The sequence below is a fragment of the Phoenix dactylifera genome, chromosome 7 (genome assembly GCF_009389715.1).
Source record: "Phoenix dactylifera cultivar Barhee BC4 chromosome 7, palm_55x_up_171113_PBpolish2nd_filt_p, whole genome shotgun sequence".
NCBI classification, from domain to species: domain Eukaryota; kingdom Viridiplantae; phylum Streptophyta; class Magnoliopsida; order Arecales; family Arecaceae; genus Phoenix; species Phoenix dactylifera.
This window is the reverse complement of record NC_052398.1, coordinates 13,744,662-13,768,819: the sequence shown is the minus strand read 5'-3', so window position 1 is coordinate 13,768,819 and position 24,158 is coordinate 13,744,662. Positions and strand designations below refer to the sequence as shown.

Sequence of the window (24,158 nt, the reverse complement as noted above, 5' to 3'; positions counted from 1 at the left end):
CTTGGGAAATTATCTCACATGACCCACGTTGCGCTGTAAGCTGCAGGTTTTGATGGACAGATCTCATTGTCTGAAAACATAAGCAGACAAAACCATTTGATCATTGCGCAAATCTTAAGATTTTTAGTTTAGACCTATTTATGTTTAGGATAATTTATTCCCAAATAATGCAAGGCCTTTTAGTTTGTGAAATTACCAAAAACTACATTGGAAGTTTGATTGGATTAAAAGCTCTGTTATGATTATTAAATAGCATCCAGCTGATGTAATATCACTCTTTCGTGAACAGATGTTTGTAAGGACTTGTTTGGAAAAACATGGAGTTGCAAGGAGGCTGGGGGAGTTTGCACACCATTCTGCAAAAATTACAAAGATAGCCTAAACAAAATTCAAATTCAGTAATCAATTGAGATTTTCCATCAAACTTTCATAATCTTGTGTATTTGTTATTGGCACATCAGAACACTACAAATTAGACACAAAAATCAAGTATATGGTAACAGGGTCTGAATTTCTCTTGCAATCTGCCGTAATACAGTACCTCCAATGCTTGAGACTCAAGACTGTACATTGCACCAACACACGCTAAATTTTATTCACTAAACTTTGAATGAAAGGACTTCCAGATTTCCTACAGTACTGTTGGCAACACATTCTTCAAAAATGAATATGGTGTGGCTGCAGCAACTGAGGATTTGAACATTGGGAACGTCAAAGCCCTAAAACAAAAAAACAAAAAAGTCTCTTGTCTTTGGAACCTTGACATATCTGTAGAAGTCATGTTTCATTAGCATTCACAGCAGCAACTTAGAGATTTTTTTTTTTTGGCAGCTTGGTTGCTTTTGTTTATTCTTAACAAGAACTAGATTGGAAATGTCATTTGTTGGAACATTTGCTACTACCATCCTAAGATGCTGGGATCAATTTAGTTTTCATTGAACACTCACTAAACATATTTTAGTGATCGTCTATCTCAAATTCTCAAGACGTTATCAGCTGTTTTAATGTTTCTTTAAGAAAAATTTTGCTGAGGTCATTGTTTTTTACATGCACAACATATGCACAGCATAATTGAGAAGGGTAGATAAATCATAAACTGAATTTGGAAAATCCAGACCAAGCAACATTTACCAGACAGAACAAAACACCAATAACATGATAATTGCACTACAGTGGAACCATCCAAGAGAAGACTGCAAAGCACCAAATAACGGAAATTTTTATTGCCTAACAAAAGGAAGATAAATGTCAAACAAAATAACTAATAGTGAACACTGATCACTTAGTATATGAAAAGGCAATTTTCATATGGAAACATTAAGAGGCCTGTCTTCAAAATGATATTTTAGAGATAGGCAGTTGATATAGTGAGGTGCTCTTCATAGAAGAGAGAAACGGCCTTCCCATTGCAGGATTGTTTCTTTGAGTTAAAACATGATGAAACAAAGTCCATACTTAATTTGACTTGTTTCTTTGGTATCAACATGGTGCTACAAGGTTCATATTTAATCTGATCAACTTATTAAATCAAGAATGCTGTAGTTTTCATATTTTGGTTTTTCACACATGCCTTATATTACAGGGTTTCTTGATCTGGACCTTGAGATTTACAAAATTTTCATGCATGAATTAATACAGAATATAATTAATTTGCATCCCCATTTTCCAGCCAAAAGGACCAATCAACAAACTATGATGACCCACCTTAAAGGCAACTAAAAATATATCCATATCATTATCCAATGTATAGACCAGAACACTAAAACCAAAACTAGAACTTCTCAGTTTGGCTCTGAACTGATTCAAAGTGGGGGCCATTTTCGAGTTTCAGAAAAACTAGTTTATAGACCAAATATAGTACACAGTCAATTTCAGGAAGCATCTTTGCAAGATCAAATTTGAACTTGAAATGTTTGGGAAACATTTCGAAGCATGAATATTGGCTACAAACAAATTTCGGAGGCCAATAAGGTATGCCTTAGTTATTGTAATACAAAGAGTCGCCAAAATCTCTAGCCAATAACCCAGTTTGTTCCTGGACCAATAAAGATTGTTGTCTTCCCATGACTCTATTAGTACATGAGTGTTCATTTACTCGTTCATGGTTTTAAATTATGGAGATCCTATAGTGGTTTTAATGATGATTAGCTTTTCTGTGGGGTTGCAACCATATCATGATGATTAATAATTTGCTTGAGTCCTAAAACCTATTTGAATGGCAAGTGAGCCAAAGCACAGGTTGAATGGGGGAGGGACATGATACCCAAGCAAACTATGACTATCATCTCCACTAGGCTTTGAGAAGCTGCGGGAAGGGCATGGCAAGGTTCCACATTCGTGGTTACAGTGGCAAAGGGTGCTCAACGATGATAATGGGAGACTCAACCCCTTGCTTCGGACAACGCCAAGTGGTTTGGGGCAAGGTTCAACAAGGCTATTATTTTCAAAGTGGCCGAGCTTACTTGATTAAGGCGAAGCTAAATGGAACCTCAACCATGTCCAATTGCAACTTGCTGTGGGGGATATAGTTGGCTTTCGATTTGTTTCAGAGCATGAATGATGAGGGTATGAGCATTGGGACCTTGATTGCTCGCCAGCAGTATGCTTGCAAAGGCCTAGTGACCAAACTTTGTCCCAACAACCGACATTATCTCCACAACTATCAAAGCAACAGCACTCTTAACATTGCTTTTGCTGCTAATGTTCCCTTTAGGATAGATCTATGCATAGAGTTGATGCCAAAAGAGCCTACCATGCTGATGAATTTCACCCGAGTGGTGGTGCGGCTAGACATCACTAGTCTGATTGTGCCTAGCATCCAGGTGGACACATTGAAGATGGGAGTGTGGCAATAGTTTGTATATGAGAGCGTGGGGGTTGTGCTTCGGTTGTGGTTGCCTCAGGCACGACCATAAAGAGTGCACCTTCCCATAGTGCCAACTAAAAAAGGTTGTTGCCCATGACAACAAGGTCTACTGTCAGCAGCAGCCTCCTCAGCAAGGTCTATGGCTACTTCGGCCTCCCCAGCGAAGACACTCTATGGGTCATGGTTGGTGGCCCATCGCATCCCTGACCATAAGGGAAGGTGGTGCAAATGGGTGCTTTCAAGTTGAAGGCCAAATCAACTTCACAAAATTCAGGATCCAGTCACTCGATGACTCGTGCAGCAGAACCACCTACTCGGGGCAATATCGTGCCATCCTATACTAGGAATTGTTCGAAGGTGGGTGTATGGGTGGCAATACTCGAAAAAAGTTGCTCAACACTGCACCAATAGAGCTAGCCCCATAGCCATGCAAAAATCAATGATTGATGCCTCAAGGTCACGTTTCCCGAGTCTCCCTTCTAAGGACTGGTCTAGGGTTCCGCCCATGAACATGGGTCCTTTCATCGCGGGGTCCACGAAGAAGGTAAGAGCAAATGGAAGAAAAAGTGGCATCGAGAGGCTCTTCTTCAAGTTTTGACCCACCTATCATAGCTGATTCCCAAATCAAAGGGGCAGGCCCATCTCATGCCACATCAATAGATGGCAAGGGTAAGGAGAAGGCTAATGTTGACTAGGTCGCACCAATGCCAACAACTGGTCTCTTTCGTTTTGGGTCCGAGCAACCATGTAGATAGAACTCCAATAATTGAGGGGGACAACCAGTGCTTATTGATAGGTCTTCTGGCCCTCTGCTAATGAAGCAAATGGCAATGTCTGCCACCCGCTCCCATGTCACGAGGCTAAAGTCGATCAGGACCCTAGTGGTCTGCTGCTAGACACTACTATTGCGCAACCGACTACCACTAGCTCTAGCCTTGCGGATGCCCAGCAAGCAGCACATAATGCACCGAAGGCTTCCCTCGCCAGTTGTCATGCTTCTAGTTTGTCTACAACATCTCAACCAAATGTGGTAGCATAAAGTGGTTGGCATGGAGTCATCGGTGGTTTAGGTGACAGTCATTCATCGACTACATGCAACCTCTTTGGTAAACTATGGCATCCCAAGGTGGGTCGCCTCTCACCTTGACACTGATTGGAAATATTTTGCATTAATCTTTTCTTTTTCCTTGACTTTTCTACTAAGAATTGAAGACCAGATCCACGGTAGAGCACAACAATGATTAAAAGCATAATTCTAAATCACAGCAAAGGTCCCCCCCCTATTATTCAACATCACGAATGTTGAGACAATGTCAACATTCAAATAGAGTTTTATATTATTATTTTTTAATGGCAAATTACTTGAATATCGTACATAATAAACAGCAATTTGAAGAAATATCTAAGATGGAAAATGATTTTAGATGTCTATGAAATAGTTAAAATCATGTTCATTTACACATATCTCTAGACATGTATAAAGCAATTAAAATCAGACTCTGGTTAAAAAAATAAAAAATATTGTTATCTTAATGTGCTAGTAGATAGATAGTTGATAATCCAACACTATATAAAAGCCTCAATTTTTCAAGATTTTTTACACTTCCAGTCCAATAATATAACTATCTTTCAAATATCTTAATATTAAATTACCCTTATTTGAAATTTATAGCATTTACACTATCCAACAAATGCATTTTTGATAACTTATCTTAAAAATTAAAAAAAAAAATACCTTTCCATCTCCAAGCCCCATTGCTCCTCACATATTCCAGTCTGCTACTGCCATGAGTTCCACATCCCAATATCTCCAAAATCTTACATACTATGGACTACTCCAAATCATGGTATGTCGTACCGTACCAAATCGGACAATACCGGACGTACCGTACCATACCGGTTCGGTACCAATACTAGTGGCGTACCGAAGTAACGCCAAAAAAACTCCGTACTGTACCAATATTATGCAGTGTGGCAACGGTACGGGGTCCGGTACCGCTAAAGCGAACCTTGCTCCAAATTGACCGCCATTCTTCCTTATCCAAGATCCCAATTTCACAGCTATCTCGCCCCTTTCTTCTATGGTGCTATAGAACATAGGCATGTATAAAATTTTAAAAATTTTACGTAATTTTATTTATTTTTTCAAGCACATAAATTATTTTTATTTCAATAAATAACAATTTTTGGCTAGGTTTAGGTTTCCATGCAAATTTAAACCAAATAACCAATATATCACACATGACGCCTCTAAATTTTCTTAAGTGTGTTTTGGTTTCAACAGCTTGACGTACATCAAGCACCAGATATGAGATTCCACAAAAAGAGAATGTTAAAAAAATGTTGCTCAAAATTTCTGAGTGGCACAGGGAATGATAGTAAGAAAAGGAATTGGAAGCATACTTCCAAAATAAGATCAGCACTATAATTTCACAGACCATGAAAGTAAGCAGCAAACAACCATCATATGACTTCGAAGCAATGAATGTGTGAATACAAGCAATAAAAGCAATATCCATTATCTTAAGGGCTTGATGGTAGCCATCTTTATCATCATGAGTCACTTGACCTTCCAGCTTACTATGACTGATCATGATAATTGCATGAATAAGAGAAAAAAGAAGTTAATCTTTTACATGGACTTATATCATAAGTTTGTGTTCTCAGTTTTGAAATCAATAAAAGCCTCAAAACACTTTGGTCATTAAATAGTCCAATAATCATCTTACACGCGTTATGGCACCAAGTAGATCACCAACTCACAAATAATTGGTTGCTACTTAAATTGACAGTGATAGAAAACAAAGAAACGTATATCTAGCCATAATACAAGACAAAAGATGATTTCATTTGTCACAGAATATCTGAACAAGTTGTCAATTTTTCTACCTAAATTGATAACAAAGATTAAATAATAACATAACATGATGTTTTTTGGGGGGTGGGGTGTATAAAAACATGTCCAAGAAATTAGGAAGGAATATTACAGTAAATTACCTCATAAACAAATGTGTTTACAGACTCATTATCTGGCACAGCATCACGTCCCTTACATGGTATCTAAAACAGTAGGAGGAGATCAAATTGTATAAGACCTGACAGATACGTAGACAACAAAAACAACAACAATAAAAATAAAAATAATAAAAAGACAAAGTTTCTTACCTTAACATGCTTTATACCTTGCTTTGTCCACTCTGATGGTGAATAATAGCGAGTAGTATTTGTCAAATCGATCACCAACCCAAGCTGAACAAAGAACCAGACATGAAGTTAAATAGAAGTATCATAGATTTAAAAAAAAAAAACAGAGAGAGAGCGAGAGAGCATTAGGTATCAATCAGGATGGCATCATAATAATATTCAACCATAAATTGCAACTCATAATGCTGCCACATATTCAGAAGTATTGAATTGTGTTCCAAAGATTGTCAAGGATAGCTTAATGGATGGTGCTTAAAAATGAATGGACATTTACCAAATTTAGTTAAAAAAGATCCATCCTAGTTGGAAATTTAAGTTCTCCGGTATAAAAAACATGTTTTCCTATAGCGTCTTGTGAACTTCAATGCTTTGAGTAGTTCCACCTTTTAATTTTTACGTGTAATTCTAAAACCAAAACATTTTTTGAAACCGATCCGGGACTGGTAGCAGTTTCAACTTTTGAGCCTAACTTGGGGACAAATTCATTGCATATGTGAGCTATGCATGCCTGAGGTTATGTTGTTTCTTCCTTTTTCCTTTTTCTTTCGCAAGGGGGAGCATTTTTCAGGAAGCATTTTCCTGAATATCAGGATACATCCAAGCTAACTAGATTTTATACCTTAATCTTCTATCTATTCTAAAATCCATTGTTGTAATTAAATAAAAACTGGATGCTGAGGCATGCACTGCATGTGGATGGCCATGACTTATTTTTTTGTTTATCCTTTAAAATTTAGATTGTTCAACAGGCTGAGAAAAAGAGAGAGAGGGTTGAGATTTGACTACTTCCAAACTGGTGCAAGGATTTGGGAGATTTAAGTAGCAGGTTTAAGAATACATAGTGACTTCCGTGTTGGCAACTGAAGAAAGAGATAAGTTAAAATATCAGGCTTCCGCATTGGGACTCTAAGAAAGAAATTGGTTGAGAGATGAACTAGCACTAGGACTCTAAGAAATGGATTAAAAATCTACAATAAAAGAGAGTGCATTCTCTTTCTCACATGCTTATCACATGAAGAAACCATGGAGCGTGCAGCAAACATATACATGGATATCAAGACAAAAAAGATGAATAAGCCAGCTCAAGCATAATAAGGGATGACAGATTGCCTAACCTAATGTAGACATAGACAAGATCCACAAGATAAATCCTACACAAAAAAACTAATATTAAATGTTGATTTAAATTTAAAAATATTAGAAGAATCTAAAGGGTCCTAATACAATGTGTTTTTTATTAAATACTTCAAGAAAATGAAGTCATCTCTTTAGTGTTGCTAGCACCCTAATTTTAAAAAGTTTAGGGTGTACAAAGGAAAAAAATACATTAATACCTACCAATAAAAGCAATACTTGAGACCTGCGACCAAGCTAGGTCCAACCAAGTATAGCTTGACCCAGCCCAATATTATCTTGCCCGAGAAAACTTTGCCCCCTGCTTCTCCAGGGGCCCACCAATGCAATTGAAATCACCAGCCACCAGAGTGCGGATGCCCTACTAAATCGTGCAAAATACCTCACTCCACAATTCGCGCCACACCCTGTACTCCATACTAGCATACACAGCAGAAAAGCACCAAGGGTCACCATTGCTTTCAGTAATCACCATGATTGCTTGCTGATTGCATCTATTGAATATGTCGAAATTGCCAAAGCCCAACCTCCACAACACCACAATGCCCCCAGATAAGCCCTAGCATTCAATAGCAAAGAAGCCCCAAGGAGGGAATCGACACCTAGCCCGCTATAGACTCCTTTCTGACAATCTTATCTCTAGTAGAACACAAACATCCGGTCCATTTAGATGCACTAACCTCCAAAAGGTGGTAGGAAAGGAGGGCTTCCCAGCCCCGATGCAATTCTAGATTAGCAACTTCATCTTAATGGAGCTGAACCGTCCCCTGGACGAGCACCCTCGGTCCCCTCACTGGCTTCTACCGGGCCCACACCACCCACAGCATCTCCCACGGCCAGCCCACGGTTACCCAAGTCATATGGCTCCCCCACTAAGGCTGCCTTGATTTTCCAAACAACACGCCCATAATCGACATCCTTCGCCACCGTTGCTGACCCTCCCAATCCAGTATCCCCGACCTCCTCGCCATCCACCGTCGGCCTCATTGGCTGATGTGGACAGTAGCTGGTGGCACCTCCTGGCCAGTCCGATCCAGACCATTCAGCCCCTACGACCTGCTCCACCTCCAAATCAACCACCATTAGGGGCAGGGGGCGGCCCCGCCATGGCCATCGTTGCCGAGGGCGACGAGATATGCCAGTGTGGTTCAGTGCGATCCCTCGAGGAAGAGGGCGATGGCTTGAGCTTTTGGGGGCTCGCCTCAGGCTGGGCCTGCGACGGGCCGGCTACCCCGGGGTTTGCAATCCTTCGATCCACAAGCCTCCGTTCCATAGGTGGGCTTCTGGCCCGCTTAAGTTGGCTCATGCCAAAGGCAGCCTCCGACATCGCTACGTCCACACACCCGAGCCCACTAGCCTGGCCCACTGCGCCCTTACCTTTGGCCTAGCCCACCGCGCCCTCCGCAACTCAGTCCTTGACTCCAGTTCAGAGCCGAGTTGACTCGCTCCCCCACCATTCTGAGCCGAGTCTGGGACGAGATACACCTCCGATGACCGCCGACGAGCCACCTACGTCGGCTTCTGCCAGCCATCAAAATCCGGTGACAAGCCTGGAGAACTCAGCCTGTTTTGTGGCGAACTCGGCCCACACTGGGACGAGCCCAAACTAGAGGTAGGCTCCAGGGTTGACTCGGTCGTCTTCCTCAACTCCCCACTCCTGGTGCCTCTAGGTTGTCGAATCTTGGCCATCACAAGCCACGGCCCAAACACAGGACCCCACGCCGGTTCCGGCCCCTCCTCCATCAAAGTTGTCGTCTCTGGGTCGATCTCCACCACCATGGGAGCCGGGGACACCCTACCTCACCCATGGTCCTCCACTAATGGCATCGGCAAGGGGAACCGGCACTCCTCATCCTTATGGCCGATTCTCTGCCGCACCGGTAGTAAAACGACAGCACATTTTCATCGACAAAGCTCTGCCAAAACACCTTAGTTCGCCCCTGGCTTAGGATCCCAAGTTTGAGAGGGTCTAGGGCATTGATCTCCAGTTTCACCCGAGCATAACCCAGCTTCTGCAGCTGATCAGTAAAATCATCTAGAGCCAGTGGCTGGCCCACCGCCGCTGTGATCTCCAAGATCGACACCCTCTCCCAGTACTCCAGCGGCAGGCAAAGAAGCCGGACCCAAACCACTGTCGTCTTCACCCTATCCACTCCAGGAATGAAGTCTGAAAAACCCACAGTTCCATCGCCAGCAGTTGTTCGGCCACCCGCCACAAACCGCCGACCAGGGCCGCATCCCGATCGCCCCCGCTTCTAAATCAGAAGACATAGTGGTCCCCCGCCAACCAAAACATCTCCACATCATAATCGAGCTTTCCTCGAGTTTTAAGGTCCCGGGAGACCCATTCGGCGAGGACTCTTCGACCCAAACTTCAGGTTATGACTGTCGTCTTCTCCCAAGCCTGTCGCAACGCTTCCATGTGGTCCTCCGGCAACTCCAAAACATCAATAAAGTACCTCTAGAACTTCTCAAGCTCCTCTAAAATCCGGCGGCCCGTCCAACCAGGTTGCCAGGGGATCCCCTACACCATGAGGACCCCTTCGTCGGCCTCGCCTTGTGATCACCCATCGTTCAATGCCCACCTTCTATTTGACGAAATCACCCAAACACCCACGAAGATTAAAGCACCCACCCACTACGATCGCTCGAAGAGCGAACTCGTCTGGGTTAATTGCAATAATTGCAGAAAATATGGAAGAGAACTAATTTAGGATGGGCATGTGGATTAAACATCTAAGCCTTAGTGGGAGAGGAGCTCAAATTGCTGGAGGGTCAAGAAAATAAAGAAGTGGGCATGGATATAGAATTTGAAAAAGGATCTCAAAAAGTCTGCTGCAAAATTAAAAATCGTATAAATCTTAAATTAAAAGAATAATGACATCCATAATCAACATAGTTGGGATCCGTGTTCTTTGCTAGTAATAATATATATGCATCATATCTAAATATTATGAATGGGTGATGTCGATAATCCAACACTTCCCATCAAAATATTTGCAATCATCAACCAAAGATCTAGTGTCCCCATCATAACCTAATTAGGATTAGGGTTGTCAGTTAATATTATAACTATGCTTGATGTCTCGATCTTATGCATCAGTGATTCAAAGATCTCAAACCCTTCCCATCTAATAGTCCAAAGCCAAACTTCCTTCACCTTCAACCAAAGTTCTAGTGTCTCAAAAATCCCCACCCATCCACACTCACATGCCTTATACAGACATATACTTGTATGATCCCTCCCTTATTATAATTAACACACATGGCTCTAGCCAACTCCAAAGTACCTAAACTGTAATCAATAATTAAAATCAAATCTTGTCTAGATCTAGTCCAAGCCAATGTAACCCAAATGCTCCAACATTCAACTTTCAGTTCACAAGACACACAACCTCATGCAACCCTAATTCATGGTAGACTACTCTACAGATAAGATTTAGACCAGGATCTAATTTGGCAATAACCTACTCATTCTTAATCCGATCCAACCCAACTTATTTCTCAAATCATACAAAGTAAGCTACTCTCTGAAAAACATCTATCAAGATGAACACAGACATAGAGATTTACAAGATAATTAACAAGATGAGCAAATAGGTTGTGTTCTGAGATGACAGATTAAAACAATATTTTAAATTGTCAATTCATATCATGATCTTGTGTGGAAAGTCAAAATGCGTAGGCTCAACAAACCCAAGTACAAATTGAGGATGCAAAAACAATTTATAAACGTCCTGGTTGCCAAAAATTGTCGGGATAAACATAGAAGTTATATAGACAGCATTTTCTCACTTATATGGTATACTTACTTCCCGCCCCCCTCTTCTTTGCTTATTAATCACTTGTCTTGAAGAATATCTTTTGCCAGGCACCACAGACTCGTTATATGTCTCATCTAGAGGAACTTTAGAAGGAATAATATAACCAATGCACTGACCATATGCAGGGCAATCCAACCAACCTGTAATATCAACATGAATGAAATCTTGTCAAACAGCATGCACTAACAGGTTCTGCACAAAGGTGCATATGAGTAATGTAGTAACTTTCTAATCAATAAGGAAGCATTGGATGATATAAACTAAAAGAAAGGGGCCTCCAGGTGCAAGAGGCCCCTAGCATTGCAGGGTTTGGGAAGGATATATGCAGCCTTACCCCCGAGTGTCAAGAGGCTGTTCCCAAGATAGGATGATATAAACTAGGAATGTAAAAAAAAAATAGAGTGAATAAGCGTCAAGACTCAAATGAAACAACAAAAAGAAAGAAAGCATCCAATTAACAAAATCTAGAAAGGAACAATATGCGGTTAAAAAAAAAAGTAGAAAAAGTGGAAGCTAGGAGGAAGAGAAACATCTTAATAAAAACCATCAGATAAAACAAACAAATCAAGTTTCATAAATTTATTGCCCAAAAAAATGCAAACATTCTATAACCTATGAGTTCCAAAAGCTTTTTGCAATCAATAGTAAGCCGTGGCAAGCAATGCCAAAAAATTTTCAACATTCAATACTGCAGGAGAGAGTCATCTCATGGTAATGTTGTTTTTTGATGTTTCATTACACAAGTTTGCTCAACAGAAGTTCAGCTACATACAGAAGTGGTATTTTAGATTTAAAAAGAAGACTTCAAAAAAATTCACATCTGAAGCATGTACCCACAATATTTCAGGTTAGAATTTTAGTTTTTAAACATGTTTTAGGACAACCTTGGGCCAAAATATTTAAATGATTAGTTCAGTTTCAGACTTGTTCAAGTGGAAATAGGATCAAACTGAAAAGTCAATTTTTAATGTTGAAAACAAAATAAAATAAGAAAAAAAAGGAAAAATAAGTAAAAAAATTTAACGTGGAAAACAAATGGTTTGAGATAGCTCAAGTGAACTTCAGTGATTGGACAAGCCTATCATGCAAGCTACCATCCAGCTACCATTCAATCATCCTTTGATTCATCTATCTTCTATAATATTCAAATTTTGTACTATTTTCAAAACAATAATATTTTAGAACACCCCAACATAAATATGCTGAACAACTGTATGAGCACACATGCAATTAATATAGCCTAAAATCTTTTCTAAACTTGAGACAGGTTGTTTTTCATTATACAGTCTAATATTTCTTCACTTGCACCCATGTGCTGCTCATTTTAAAAAATGTAAAGAATACTTGTTATGCATGCATACAAAAAAATCTATATCCATTGGCAATGATAGAACATATGAAAGCATATCCATGTGTATATATGAATACATATCTATATGTATTAGATTTGCATCCATGTATATAATACATGAAGCATATCCGTATGCATATATGAAAATATTGCCCGCATATACACATCCAGAAGTATGTGTATATACAATGATCCAAGAGGCAACCTCCTACGCATTTACAGGTTTCAATCAACCAGGTTTGAGCTTTTGGTTTTTTTTAGGCACTTAATTCTGTGTTTTCCTTAAGAGTAAAAACTCTGCAATAAGTCTCAACGTTTTGAAGAAATTAGCTAGTTGGGTTGTTTAGTATATAGTTAAAGTGTCTCAGTGTGCATCAGTTCTTTGTATCATGTTTATTAACATAATTTCGCATCAGATTTATGAATCATTGGTTCTACAATCCACATCTAAGTTACACACAATGTTTGAGCTGACGGCTAGATTGAAATTTCTTTAAGGCACTTTTTAGATTACTCCATGGTTATAGTCTTTGCAAAGACATACGATTCATTTACGCACAATTGGAATCAAATTTTGTCTTCCTGGAAAACACTATTGGATTTGATATTGGAATCAAATTTTGTTCCCCTTGAACCAATTCATTAATTTTGCTCGGAGTACAACTTGCCTAAATGTGATTTTCTAACCCTAACTTCTAGAAAGGAACAGAACTTGTCTTTTACACCATCACCAATTCACCACAAAGAATATGAATATGCATAATAAACATTCTTCTTCATTCCATTGATTGTATTTGTATCAAATAAATGAACAGCAGCTATAATAATTACGAGTACCATTTCCTAAGAATTCCTTCAAGGTCAAGACGATAGCAAAAAGAAAAGTAAGCAATATTAGTGTAGATCCAACCTTAAGAAATTAGAAGGATGGAATGCATACCTTGAGGGACTTCCTTAACTCTTCCGTAGGATCTACCACTTCTATTTTGAGACATGAAATCATTTCTCATTGGTTGTGAGAACCGCTTTGCGCCTTCGTCTTGGTTTTCTCTTTTCAACCTACGCTTCCTTTCTTCTCGTTCCTATTAAGACAAAGCAGAAAGAAATGCGTACATTCACACATATAACTAGGTAAGTATTATAAGAAGTCTACCACTAATGCAACTAAAAACCAACATGACTAAAAAGCATCATAAGACAAATTACAAATGACAAGAAAAGTAAAATGAGATGAACATAGGAACGATGAGGCAACAATTGTTCACCATATTCTAAAGAGTTAAAATATACCCAAGAATACAAGAGTTAATAAAACACATGAGGATATATGCTTGACGATAAAGACATTAAGGACTGTATCAGAAATAAGCCCTTTCTCTAAAAGGGCCGCCGACTTAATAACGTGTTATAGATGATGTAAACATGCGGCCAGTTATCGTGCATAACGAGCATTACATACCCTGCGCATGGTTGTAACAGCAGACTCCGCATGCTCTTCATGTATGATTTCACCCTCAACCTGTTCTTCATAAGGTGCGTCATCCTCTTCAGGTAAAGGAGACGCATTCAAGTCCATGGAGAGGATCATTCAACATCCACCAGCGCATAAACCTAGTGGTTCCTTAGTGAATTCACAGCTGAAGATAAAGAATACATTTCAACTAAAAACTTTAAAACAAATTATACCAACTAAGAATTAACAAAAAGAAATACTGAATACAAGTCTAATGGTACAATCATTAATATTTAGAAGTGTACAAATAAAAAAACAACAGCATAAAACCAGCAAGGTAATGACAGGTATTTATGCAAAAGAAGTAATTACAAATCCATAGTACAACAAAAATGCATCATCAAAACTCTCAACAAGGATGGTCTGCAGTGGAATATCAAAGTATAAAAGGTTGTCATTAAAAAAAAAGAAAAAAACTAACTTCATCAGTTCTAAATATAAAACAAGAGATTAGTTGGCGAAGGCACCAGACCACAAAAGTTCAAGTGATTAGGATAATTGTCAAATTCATAGTACATCGATTTAAGAGATGAAAAGGCTGATCGCTGAGTTAAGTGATCAAGCATGCACTACCTTGTATTATTGTCGCACTCTCTTTGATTTCCCCCTCTCACAAACATTTTTCAGATGGTGCACTTCTTATTACAAACTTAAAAAAAAAAAAGATTATCCTCACAATGTGCTAATGAGGCAATGGAAACTTTCGAAAAGTACGATGCAGTTTGCATGAAATCGGAGAATCAAAGATCTCATAATTTATCTAGCACGATCATTATGTAATTCTAAACCCCACAGTGAGATATTAACTCAAGCTGTCATTAGTTTCCTAATTATATAGGATCAGAAATTTGGATAATCCCTAACATAGAACAATATGTTAATAAATTGGAGTAGCCAATAAAGGTGTTGCAAGTGAAGACTGTATAAGTAACTGGAGAATTAAAGATGAAGAAAGTTACTCTCAGATCAAATAGGTTAAGTTGGTCGTGACAATGCAAAGACTTCTCCATGAATACAGTAGACAGAAGAAGGTAGTCCCAAAAAAATCTGAAAAGTTCAGGATTTTTTCAAGAACTGGAAGAAGAACTGCGAATTACTGTTGAAATTTCAACACAGCAAGCTGATTCCCTCTAGAGGTCCCATACGAATGTGCAACATACTCCAATGACATACTGACCTATTATCCAAAGAAGCACCAGAGATCAAGGTCCCAGAAAAATCCAAGACACCAGAAGAATTGCACAAGATCGTCTTAATTCCCACTTCCATCACACGTTACCAAAAAGAAGAGTCAAGAATTGTTTTTAAATTTTCGCCAATTCCCTCTAACGATTAAAGAGGAGCACATGGATAGCAGTTCGCGTGCACGTTTCGAGAAAAGATCAAGGCGCGAAAAGGAAAACAAATACGGAAAAGGCAGCAGCGGAAGAAGGCAGCAGCACCCGCCACCGCAACGGCCGCCTGCTGTTACCTACTATCCGCTGCAAACGATCGAAAGGGGGAAGCAAAGAAGAGGAATAGGGGGAGAAGATGATAAAAATAGAATTAGCGAGACCTACCGGCCACCGCGTGCTGCGGCCGGCGGCTGTGTCTGCCGTCGAGTGTTACCGCCCTCCGGTTCGCCCCTTTTTCTCGTGTTCTCGGCCTCTTCTTTCCTCTGCTTCGCTCTCTTCTTCTTGCTTTACCTCGCTCTCAAGAATTGGGGTCTAGGGCACACGGACAGATCAAGCCGGGCTGGGGACACGGGTGAGGAAGGCATCATAAAAACCAGCGCCCGACCCGCCTTATATAGGGTCCTGCGCCGGGTCCACCTTTTATACCTACCCCCGTGCCCGACGCGCCTGAAGCGGGCCTGACGTCCGGTCCACGGCCCGGGCAGCACGGCGATGGAAATATAAAAATATAACTTTGGAAGATCGAGTCCCTTGGATCTACGAAAGATCCACTGTAATTGAAATTGAAATGTATGTCCTCTAATTCTTATGGTACTAAACATTGTTACCTTCTTCGACATCTTTGTGCCTAGGTGCGCGGAGCCGAAGGGCCAGCTCAACATCCTGGAGAGTGACTCGGCCACGGTCATTAGTTGGATCGGAGGGGTGCCGGCGGCAACCATCCGTTGCTTCGAAACATTTGGACAATGATGAGGGATGGAGAAGCCTTTCAGGCCAAGTATATATTTCGTGAAATCAATAGGGCTGCGGATTAGGTGGTTGCCTATGTAGTCAATCATACGGATAGCGCCTTGTGGACTGAGGATAGGAAGTTGCTCCAGGCACTCTAAGATATTTAGTTTTCTAATTTTATTGGGTCCTAACAAAAAAAAAAAAATAGTATCGCTTGAGATAAAATTTTATGTATTTTGATAAGAAAAGTTTAATCCGTTGAAGTGATCTTTTAAAGTAGATTAGGCCAAATCTCTAATCTTTATCCTAACCTTTTTAAGGTGACCCTCCAGTACGAAAAGGAGAGAATTACCATGAAATTAGAGAATGCTGCAACATAAAAAAAAAAAAAAAACGTTGCAACATCTGAGAAAAAATTTGTATTCGAAGCTAAAGCATCTACAAGAATATGATATAAGTTATCTTCTTTTCTATCTTACCATCGTATCTTCTTATTACATAACATTTGTATTTTCTTTTCGTAAATACATTGTGTTGATACCCGAAAATTAGTTAACCGTTGACCAACTACATTAAATGATCAAAAAAATTAGGTCGATTAAGATTTGGTTAATTATTTCTGCTATGACAGTTGCTATGCTTGTACTTGGCCTGTTATTAATCAATGAGAGGCTATAAATAGGTGGCTTGCCGATGAAACTAATTTCCTAAAGGAAGTGATCCAAATATAGGGCAATTACTTGGGAGAACAACTATCCGAAAGTAAGTTATTTATATAAAAAATTGCTAGTAACCATCAAAAAGGAATTATCAAGACAAGTTAGTGCTTGCTCTATCCATGTCTTGAGGCTTTAAGCTCTATCGAGCAAAGCTTCAAAGCTTTTCGAGTCCAAAACTACTTTTGGATAGTATCAGGGGCTTTGGTGAAAAATCTAAAAATTGTTTTGACTTTACGAGAAAGTTAAAAAGGTTGTATGGAAGAAGCTCTATTTTGAAACTTCCTTGCAAAAATACTTTTTGATGGGTGTCGAGAAGTTGTTTTTTTATCTAATAAAATTTTCATATTGACCCAAACACCTAGAAACAAACCTCATAAATACATCTTATATTATATCATATCATATCTATTTATACGCCATCTTAGTAATTTAGCTAGCAGCTGAGAGTAAGCACCATATGAATCAAGTAGATGGGGGACCAGATAGAGTTCCAACTATGCTAAATTGCACCTAGTGAGAAGGCATAGTTTGAAGGAAGAAGGTTCGATTATGGCATTGATAAGCAAACTGAAAGCTCAAGACATAGCCAACATATAAGATGAATAATTGGCAAGAGTATACTAAGATGATTGAATCGATTTTCAGAATATTCCTAAAATGTAGAAGATTATATTATAGACCGAAGTAAAGAAAGATGACAGTGTAAGACGTCTAAATTGACTAAGAATGAAAAGATATGATTATAGGCCTAAAAATTGCAAAGAAATCTTACTGATGAACGTGCATAGTTAATGATAACTAGCGTTAGTTATCAAAACTACTAGAAGTAGAGACTAGATATGGAAGCATCCATAGAGTGTGCAGTTACTATTTGTTAGTATAAATAAGTAAAAATTATATTTTATAAAGGATCCTTCAAGAATATTTAATCAGAGAACGCAGCATACTAAACGTGACGTTCTTAGATTATTGAGGTTTAGGTTATCCGAGATGTGGATCACCGCTGATCTCATTTTAGTCGCCAAACGCTACCAAAGGAGTTGCAAGACGACCCGCCGCATCGCGCGTGGCGAAGGCAAAGGCGTAGCCTTTTGTCCGTGGAGGCAGCGTCGCCACCACCACGACATCGCGATGAGCCCGCCGCCGTGGTCGCCGTCATCCTCCCCCGTCATGGTCTCGGCTGAGGAGGCGCTCCGCGTCGTCTCGAGCATAGCCCAAGGCCTGCCGTCGATCACCGCTCCACGAAGCCCTAAGGACGTCCGCGCTCCCGATCCTTTACCACCCTATCGGGCCTCCATCAAGGTTTGACGATCCTCTTCCCTCCTCTTCAATTCTTGAATCTCATGGCTTGCTGGTTTCAGTAATTCTTGGATTAAATTATAAAGATTGGATACTGCTTTTATTACTTTGCTGGGGATTGATGCTGGAACTGTAGGTTTCAGTTTACTTTTTAACTAGTCTGATTGGAAGATTGGGTGCGATGAACAAGAACATCGACGGGATTTTTGAGCATTCGATGAAAAAGTTCTATTTTTGATTGATACAAGTGGTCGAGCACCTTGAATGCAGTTATGAAAGTTTAGGAGGATTCGAACCATATTGAAAGGAATGCTGATGCTTATGGTATTTGTGGGTGTACTGTAAAAATTATAATATTTTATGATTTTTTTCTTAAAATTACAGCTTATGATTTGAGACAATTTGGTGTTTGGTAGTACACTGAAATTTCATAAAATCTCTCAAATCATGGAATTAGAAATTTCTACTCTAAGCAATACTTTCTAAGTTCATGATTTGTTCCTCTATAGCCTTTGAACTTTTCAAGTTTGAATTTTTCTCCTTTTTAACAACCAAGCTTCTACTTAAAAAATAAATCATGTTTCAAAATTGAAAAGTTGTAAATCAAAGAAACAGATAAGATCATGATTTCGAAATTTAAGATGTCTAAACACAACCTACATGGATGAAATTTTCAGAATTATGGCACGTAGATTTGTCAGATGGATTAGCAGCCCCATAGGCAAAAGTGACTAGCCAAGACTCCATGAGGAAGCCAGCCCACTTAGTGGAGCTCGTATACCTAGGTGCTTTTCTAATGGATAATCCACTCCTTGGCTGCCCTAGAGGTCCAAAGGTAAAAATTGCTCCCTTCCTCACCCGATAATCCAACAATGTTAGCTGCTTACGGACATTTTCTAAATATAGCATGTATAGATTGTGTCAGAGGCCATGACCGTGCAAAAACATTGGACAAAATGGCTCTTACTGCTTGTCTCATGCACCGTTTGAGTGCCTATTTGGAGATGCCTCCCCCTAATGGCTGTGAGGTGCTAGATTGGCCCTTAGTATCAGGAATCTTCTACTTAGAATGGTGCACCCATGTCAAAAACTCCTTCGAAACTCGTTCTAACTCACTTCACAAGTGTTTCTTTCTTTTTTTTATGAGAGCCACTTACTCGTACTTGCCCTTTTTGTACTCACATCCACACCTGCTTTTTGTACTAAAGGTTGATAACTTGCTGCATCTTGTGCCTTAGGTGTGCCTTTAATACTGTTTTGGAGGTTACCTAATAACATGGTAGAACGACTGGCCAAGTATGGCTCATTTTAGTACATTAGTTACGGCAGTTGAAAGCTTTGTTGATTGAATATGCATCTTCAAGTCACACTACCAATAGAATTGTTTCATGATAACTGGGCTATGGTTTATGAACTTGTGTTTCATAGGAGAAGCAAGCATGCACACCTTGTCTTACTTGAGATAATTTTGAAATTATAGAAGTCTGCGCATGTGATATAGTATCTTTGAATCAAGTGGCTGACCTTTTCACTGCTTGGACCAGTGAAGTTCTTAAAATTATTCAAGAGACTGAAACACTTTGGTTTGGTATCTAAGTTTTTACTTGTGGTGGAATGTTGTAGGTTGAAACTGCACCCTCGTCGTCACAAGACTAGCGGGTGGCCTCTAGACCACCCTTAGACAAGTTACAAGGAGAATACAAGTGGCACTTCACTCACAAGTGTCCAAAGGACTTAACATTTTGTAAAATTAGATCAAGTTGCAGTGTTAGGTGCAATCCTATGCACATCAGTCTGAAAAATAACTTCATCCCATTCAGCATAGATTGAATTCTAAGATCAAATCATATTGAGTTAGCTTTCTAATGCATCTCGAATCACCTTAATCGGAGCTCAAACGAGAAAGTTATGGCTATTTTGTTGAAGCCCTATCATGCAGGCACATTGCCAACAAAGTTCTATATAATTACAGAAATGCCATTCCATGGTTTATTAATTTAAGGATGATTTTCTAATATTTTTAATCATTTTTTCCTGTTTCTTTCTTTTCTAAACATTTGTTAGAATCCTAGTTGATGCCCTTTAGACAAGATTTATTCTAGAAGGCTTTCTTCATAAGTTAGTCGAGTTTGAATTGAGTTTTGAAGGACCTCAACTTACACTCAATCATGTTTTGCAATCTCGACACCAGACCCTATGCCGGTGCCCAACCATTACACCACGTATCAAGTGCCAGTACGATATATACCTTGTTAATGCTCGACAAGAGAGGCATACCAAGTCTTGGTATCTTGTTGGTATGGTATGGTACGCCCATATCGGGCTATACGATCCGAAGTTGCAAACCTTGCCTTCATGCAAGGGCTCTAGAACCTACAATATACCCCATTATGTACTCAGTTTTACTAATAAAATTTACTTTCTTTTGAGTACACATTAGTTTGTGGTTGCCGTCCATATCCTTTTGCACAATAAATTCTACACGAGCTCTAGTAGATTTGAGAATCGGCGAGCACTTCAAAGGTATAAGTCAGGGATTCTTTGGCGACAACACAGGTCTTTTGGTAGCAAGGCAGTAAAGCTGCTAGTTATCCTTCCTAATTACTTAGCTTCTAGTTACCTTTGCCTTAGATTTTAAACTCATAATTACATTCAAAATTCTAGGTTTAGTTTACTTTTATTTGGATAGCTCTAAAGCTCGTGCTAGGCCTTCTAGCTTGCTTCATGGAGAGTTGATGATGAGATGGTCAGATCATTGATTGTGGTGGTTCGCTCATTTATAAAGATGCCCAAAGTTGAAAATTTGGTTATCGGGCATTATTTGGGCCCACAGTCTGACCCAAGTAAATAAGGCCTTATAATTAATTAGCCATCTTCTCTCTCTCTAAAAAAAAACAGCCACCATAGGGGCCAATATGATAAATTGATGCCCAAATAGTGGTTTCCCTACTCAGTAGGAGCTGTAGAACGATGACTAGCCAGTCTTAGCAAGCTCCTCTTCACCCTCTCCCTAACCTCATTGCTCCTTCCTCCTTCCTTTTGTGTTGTGTTTTCAGACTTCGCAACAAGAAGTATTAATAGTATGTACTCCTTTTCTAAGATGTTGGAAGATTCGATTTTGAAAGCTCATGCAGGAATATTGGATCCAAGAAGCTGGCCATTGAAGTTTGGGGATTTAAGAAGGTGACAGATCTCCTTGGAAATTGACATAGACCTTTTAAAAACTAAGAGATACCACTGATGTTGCTGGCATTTTCTCTAATGCTCCGGATTCCATTGAGCTGGAGGACTACATTGCTGTGGAATAGTTGGCATGGTTGTCTTTTTTTGATTGGAAGCTTTTGTTCATTCTGAGGCATAATATCTTATTATACTTAGTAACCGATTATGTATTTTTTCTTTCCTTTTTTTCCCTATTTTCAGGGAGAAGTTTCTTCGCTTGTATAAAATATGCATCTAGATACGCCTCTTTGGATTGTTATTGCAAAGTGGTCACATACATGATGCAAAATGGAGTACGGCTGAGTTACTGTTGCTCTTTTGCAGAAGATGGCAACAGAGCAACAGTGAATACTCTGCAAATTTCCTTGTGCTGTCACAGTATCCTCCTGGAGTCAATCTAGTTGTAATTATATATGGTTGTTTAACATTATTATGACATACACAATACTGGAAATGTAGTCCCACTTTTATTTTGTTCCTCAACAAGCTTCTCCCATCAAAATAATACACTTATAGGTAGTAAATGCTGCTTTTGGAGACTCATTAGGTTGCGGCTGTTTCATGTACATTGGCTCTTTCTTCCCTACAGTGGTCCAAGAACGATTTCTATTGTGAATTCTTCTTCAGCACATATGGTTGCTACAGCTGTAGTTCCTGATGAAGTAGATAAAATCAGGGATGTGCTACAAAAATGGAGTGATCTTGATAAAGTTGACATCATTCTAACTTTAGGTGACGTAATACTTCTAAAGTTGAAATAAATGTCTGTCCTTATTCATGCTTTTCATTTTGCATAGTTGCCTTTTATTATATTTTTGTCTAACAGGTGGAACTGTCTTTTCACGAAGAGATGTTATGGCTGAAGCTACAAAGGCTCCAATAGAGACAGGAACATTTGGTCTTGTGCTTGTGATGCTCCAAGAGAGTCTCAAGGTATGATCATGTTTCATGATAATTTTGTCAGTGGAAGTCTCAAAAGAGCATATTCTGCAATGCATTCATGCTCCCTAAATTCCAATAATAAAATACTACTACTATTCCCAAACATTTGATTTTTCACCCAATCAATTTCAACTTAATAAAAAAAGAGTCACAGTTGACAAATGATGATTTTTGTGATATTTTCTTTTTTTTTTCTCTCACAAATTATATTGAAACGTTTCCAATGTTGGGAATATTTAATCTGTTCCTTTTATTTGCTTGCGTAATCTAAATGGTTCCAAATTTTTGCAGAATCACATATATCTGCAAATGATGCATGACCTCTTATGCTGAATTTGTTACTCTGTTTTATATAATATTTTACATGCATACATACTTGGTGAATGCGCATGTTCTTGGTTACCATAGAAAAATATGTATGGCCGATGATGGAACACATAACTAAATTGCAGCTTTTTGTACACATTCACTTTGGAGAAGTTTTTAGGATTCATGCTTCTCTTGTATTGTTTGCCTGCAATCACATAATTTTTTTTTTTATATGAATGAATGTTGAGGACCATAGGTAGTTGACTATAAAAATCTTGAATTTGTTGATTAAAGTCAAAGTTTGACGTACCAAGCCATACTTGTCCATACTGGGCATAGCATATTGTACTGGTATGGTGAAAGGGCTTGATGGGGTATTTCATGAAAAAGTGGTGCCGTACCATATCGTGCCGTATTGTACCAGCAAGGTACCAATGCGAGACCCAGTGTTTGGATGTAAAACCTTGATTAGAAATATATAGAAGATGCATATTTTCATTCTTTGCATCATCCCTTTATTTTGCTAAGTTTATAATCTGATCACTGATCCAAGCGAAAATGCATTGATTTCTGTGAGAACAGGTAACACCATCTGCAATGCTCTCTCGGGCTGCAACTGGGATCAGAGGATCGACATTTGTGATGACATTTATCTGATCCTCATAATTATTCTTCCATTTGCACTTTTTTCCACTTCTATCGCTTTCTAGGCCCAGTTTTTTTTTTAACTGTTGCAACTACCATCTTAAGACTCAGTTTTCTTTGCAATTGTCAGATCATCAACATGCCTGGTAATCCAAATACTGTTGCTGAGTGCATGGAGGCCTTGATGCCGGCATGTAAACATGCTTTGAGGCAGATAAAAAGGGGATGAAGGAGAGAAGCATCCTCGCCATTTTCCGCATGCTGAAGCACAGCCAGTGGACCAATGGGAATGTAGCTTGAAGATCGCGGCTGCTCGTTCAGAATGCTCATGCTCTCAAAGACACTTACAAGCAGATGGACTGCGTAGAATTTTGCCATTTCATGTTGAAGGCTGCTGTAGAAGAGGTAAATCAAGGATGATTGTTCACTTGGAGCAAAACGTTGATGGAATGGATTGCAACTACCATCTTAATTACTATTTGCACAGAGCGTTGATGTGTAGGCCCTGTAATCACTATTTGCACAGAGGCATGTACAAAGGACGTGTACTTGTGACATTTTTTGGAGGACCACTCGTCGTTAATGGAATGGAAAATGATTTCTTGTTGGTTGACCCTTCCGGGGGGGCTTTCCTGTTGTTTGATCTCTTGTATGCTGGGCAATTTATTCAAATTTTTACGGTCATTTTTCATTTTTTTCTTTGTTGCCTCTCCTTTCCTGCTTGCTCTTCTGAATAATGGAATAACTAGGTCTTTTAGGGCCTGTTTTTCCATGGATATGTTGGTTTTTTTGGTGGGGGGGGGGGTGGGGGGGGGGGGGGTGAAGCAAGTAGGAAGACAACATGGGAGAGAGGATGTTTTTCCAATCTGGGAAAATTTGGTCCGGAGAGTACCCAAAAAAATTAACATACTGGAAATCACTTTGCAGAGAATTATTTTTCAAGATTTTGTGGTCTGTGAATTTTTGACATATAGTTGCTAAAGTACAGGAAAAATATGACTCGG

General features: G+C 39.3%; 2 protein-coding genes across 10 annotated transcripts in view; one reads left to right on the top strand and one right to left on the bottom strand.

The window, feature by feature from the left end:
- The window catches only part of LOC103715187 (mRNA-capping enzyme-like), a 36,269-nt gene extending 20,601 nt beyond the window's left edge, over positions 1-15,668 (bottom strand). Inside the window, exons 1-6 of one of the 3 annotated variants that reach the window (XM_026807728.2) lie at positions 15,452-15,668; positions 13,839-14,016; positions 13,320-13,461; positions 11,017-11,168; positions 6,032-6,115; positions 5,864-5,926 (exon numbers count right to left, since the gene is read on the bottom strand). In XM_026807728.2, coding sequence (XP_026663529.1) covers positions 5,864-5,926; positions 6,032-6,115; positions 11,017-11,168; positions 13,320-13,461; positions 13,839-13,967 — 570 coding nt within the window. In that variant the 5' untranslated portion in view covers positions 13,968-14,016; positions 15,452-15,668. The remainder of the gene's footprint in view (positions 1-5,863; positions 5,927-6,031; positions 6,116-11,016; positions 11,169-13,319; positions 13,462-13,838; positions 14,017-15,451) is intronic. The other 2 variants (XM_008802734.4, XM_008802735.4) reach the window with 2 other exon arrangements.
- Positions 15,669-17,665: 1,997 nt separating this feature from the next.
- LOC103715188 (molybdopterin biosynthesis protein CNX1-like) lies at positions 17,666-23,773 on the top strand. Of its 7 annotated transcripts, none has more exons than XM_039128352.1 (4): positions 17,681-18,039; positions 21,848-21,990; positions 22,085-22,191; positions 23,285-23,773. In XM_039128352.1, exons 2-4 carry the CDS (start codon positions 21,891-21,893, stop codon positions 23,381-23,383), a joined length of 306 nt encoding a protein of 101 aa, XP_038984280.1. In that variant the 5' UTR covers positions 17,681-18,039; positions 21,848-21,890; the 3' UTR covers positions 23,384-23,773. The 7 variants fall into 7 exon arrangements, 3 of the variants coding, with proteins under 3 accessions (XP_038984280.1, XP_038984282.1, XP_038984281.1); XM_039128354.1 differs by having other exon boundaries at positions 17,682-18,039; positions 23,092-23,773; XR_005512590.1 differs by having other exon boundaries at positions 17,670-18,039; positions 22,107-23,773.
- Positions 23,774-24,158: the final 385 nt, after the last annotated feature.

Coding starts and splice junctions, on each gene's coding strand:
- LOC103715188 (XM_039128352.1), top strand. CDS start 21,891: ATGGTTGCTACAGCTGTAGTTCCTGATGAAGTAGATAAAATCAGGGAT. Junction 21,991..22,084: donor TGACATCATTCTAACTTTAG/GTGACGTAATAC, acceptor TTTGTCTAACAG/GTGGAACTGTCTTTTCACGA. Junction 22,192..23,284: donor TGCTCCAAGAGAGTCTCAAG/GTATGATCATGT, acceptor TGCAATTGTCAG/ATCATCAACATGCCTGGTAA.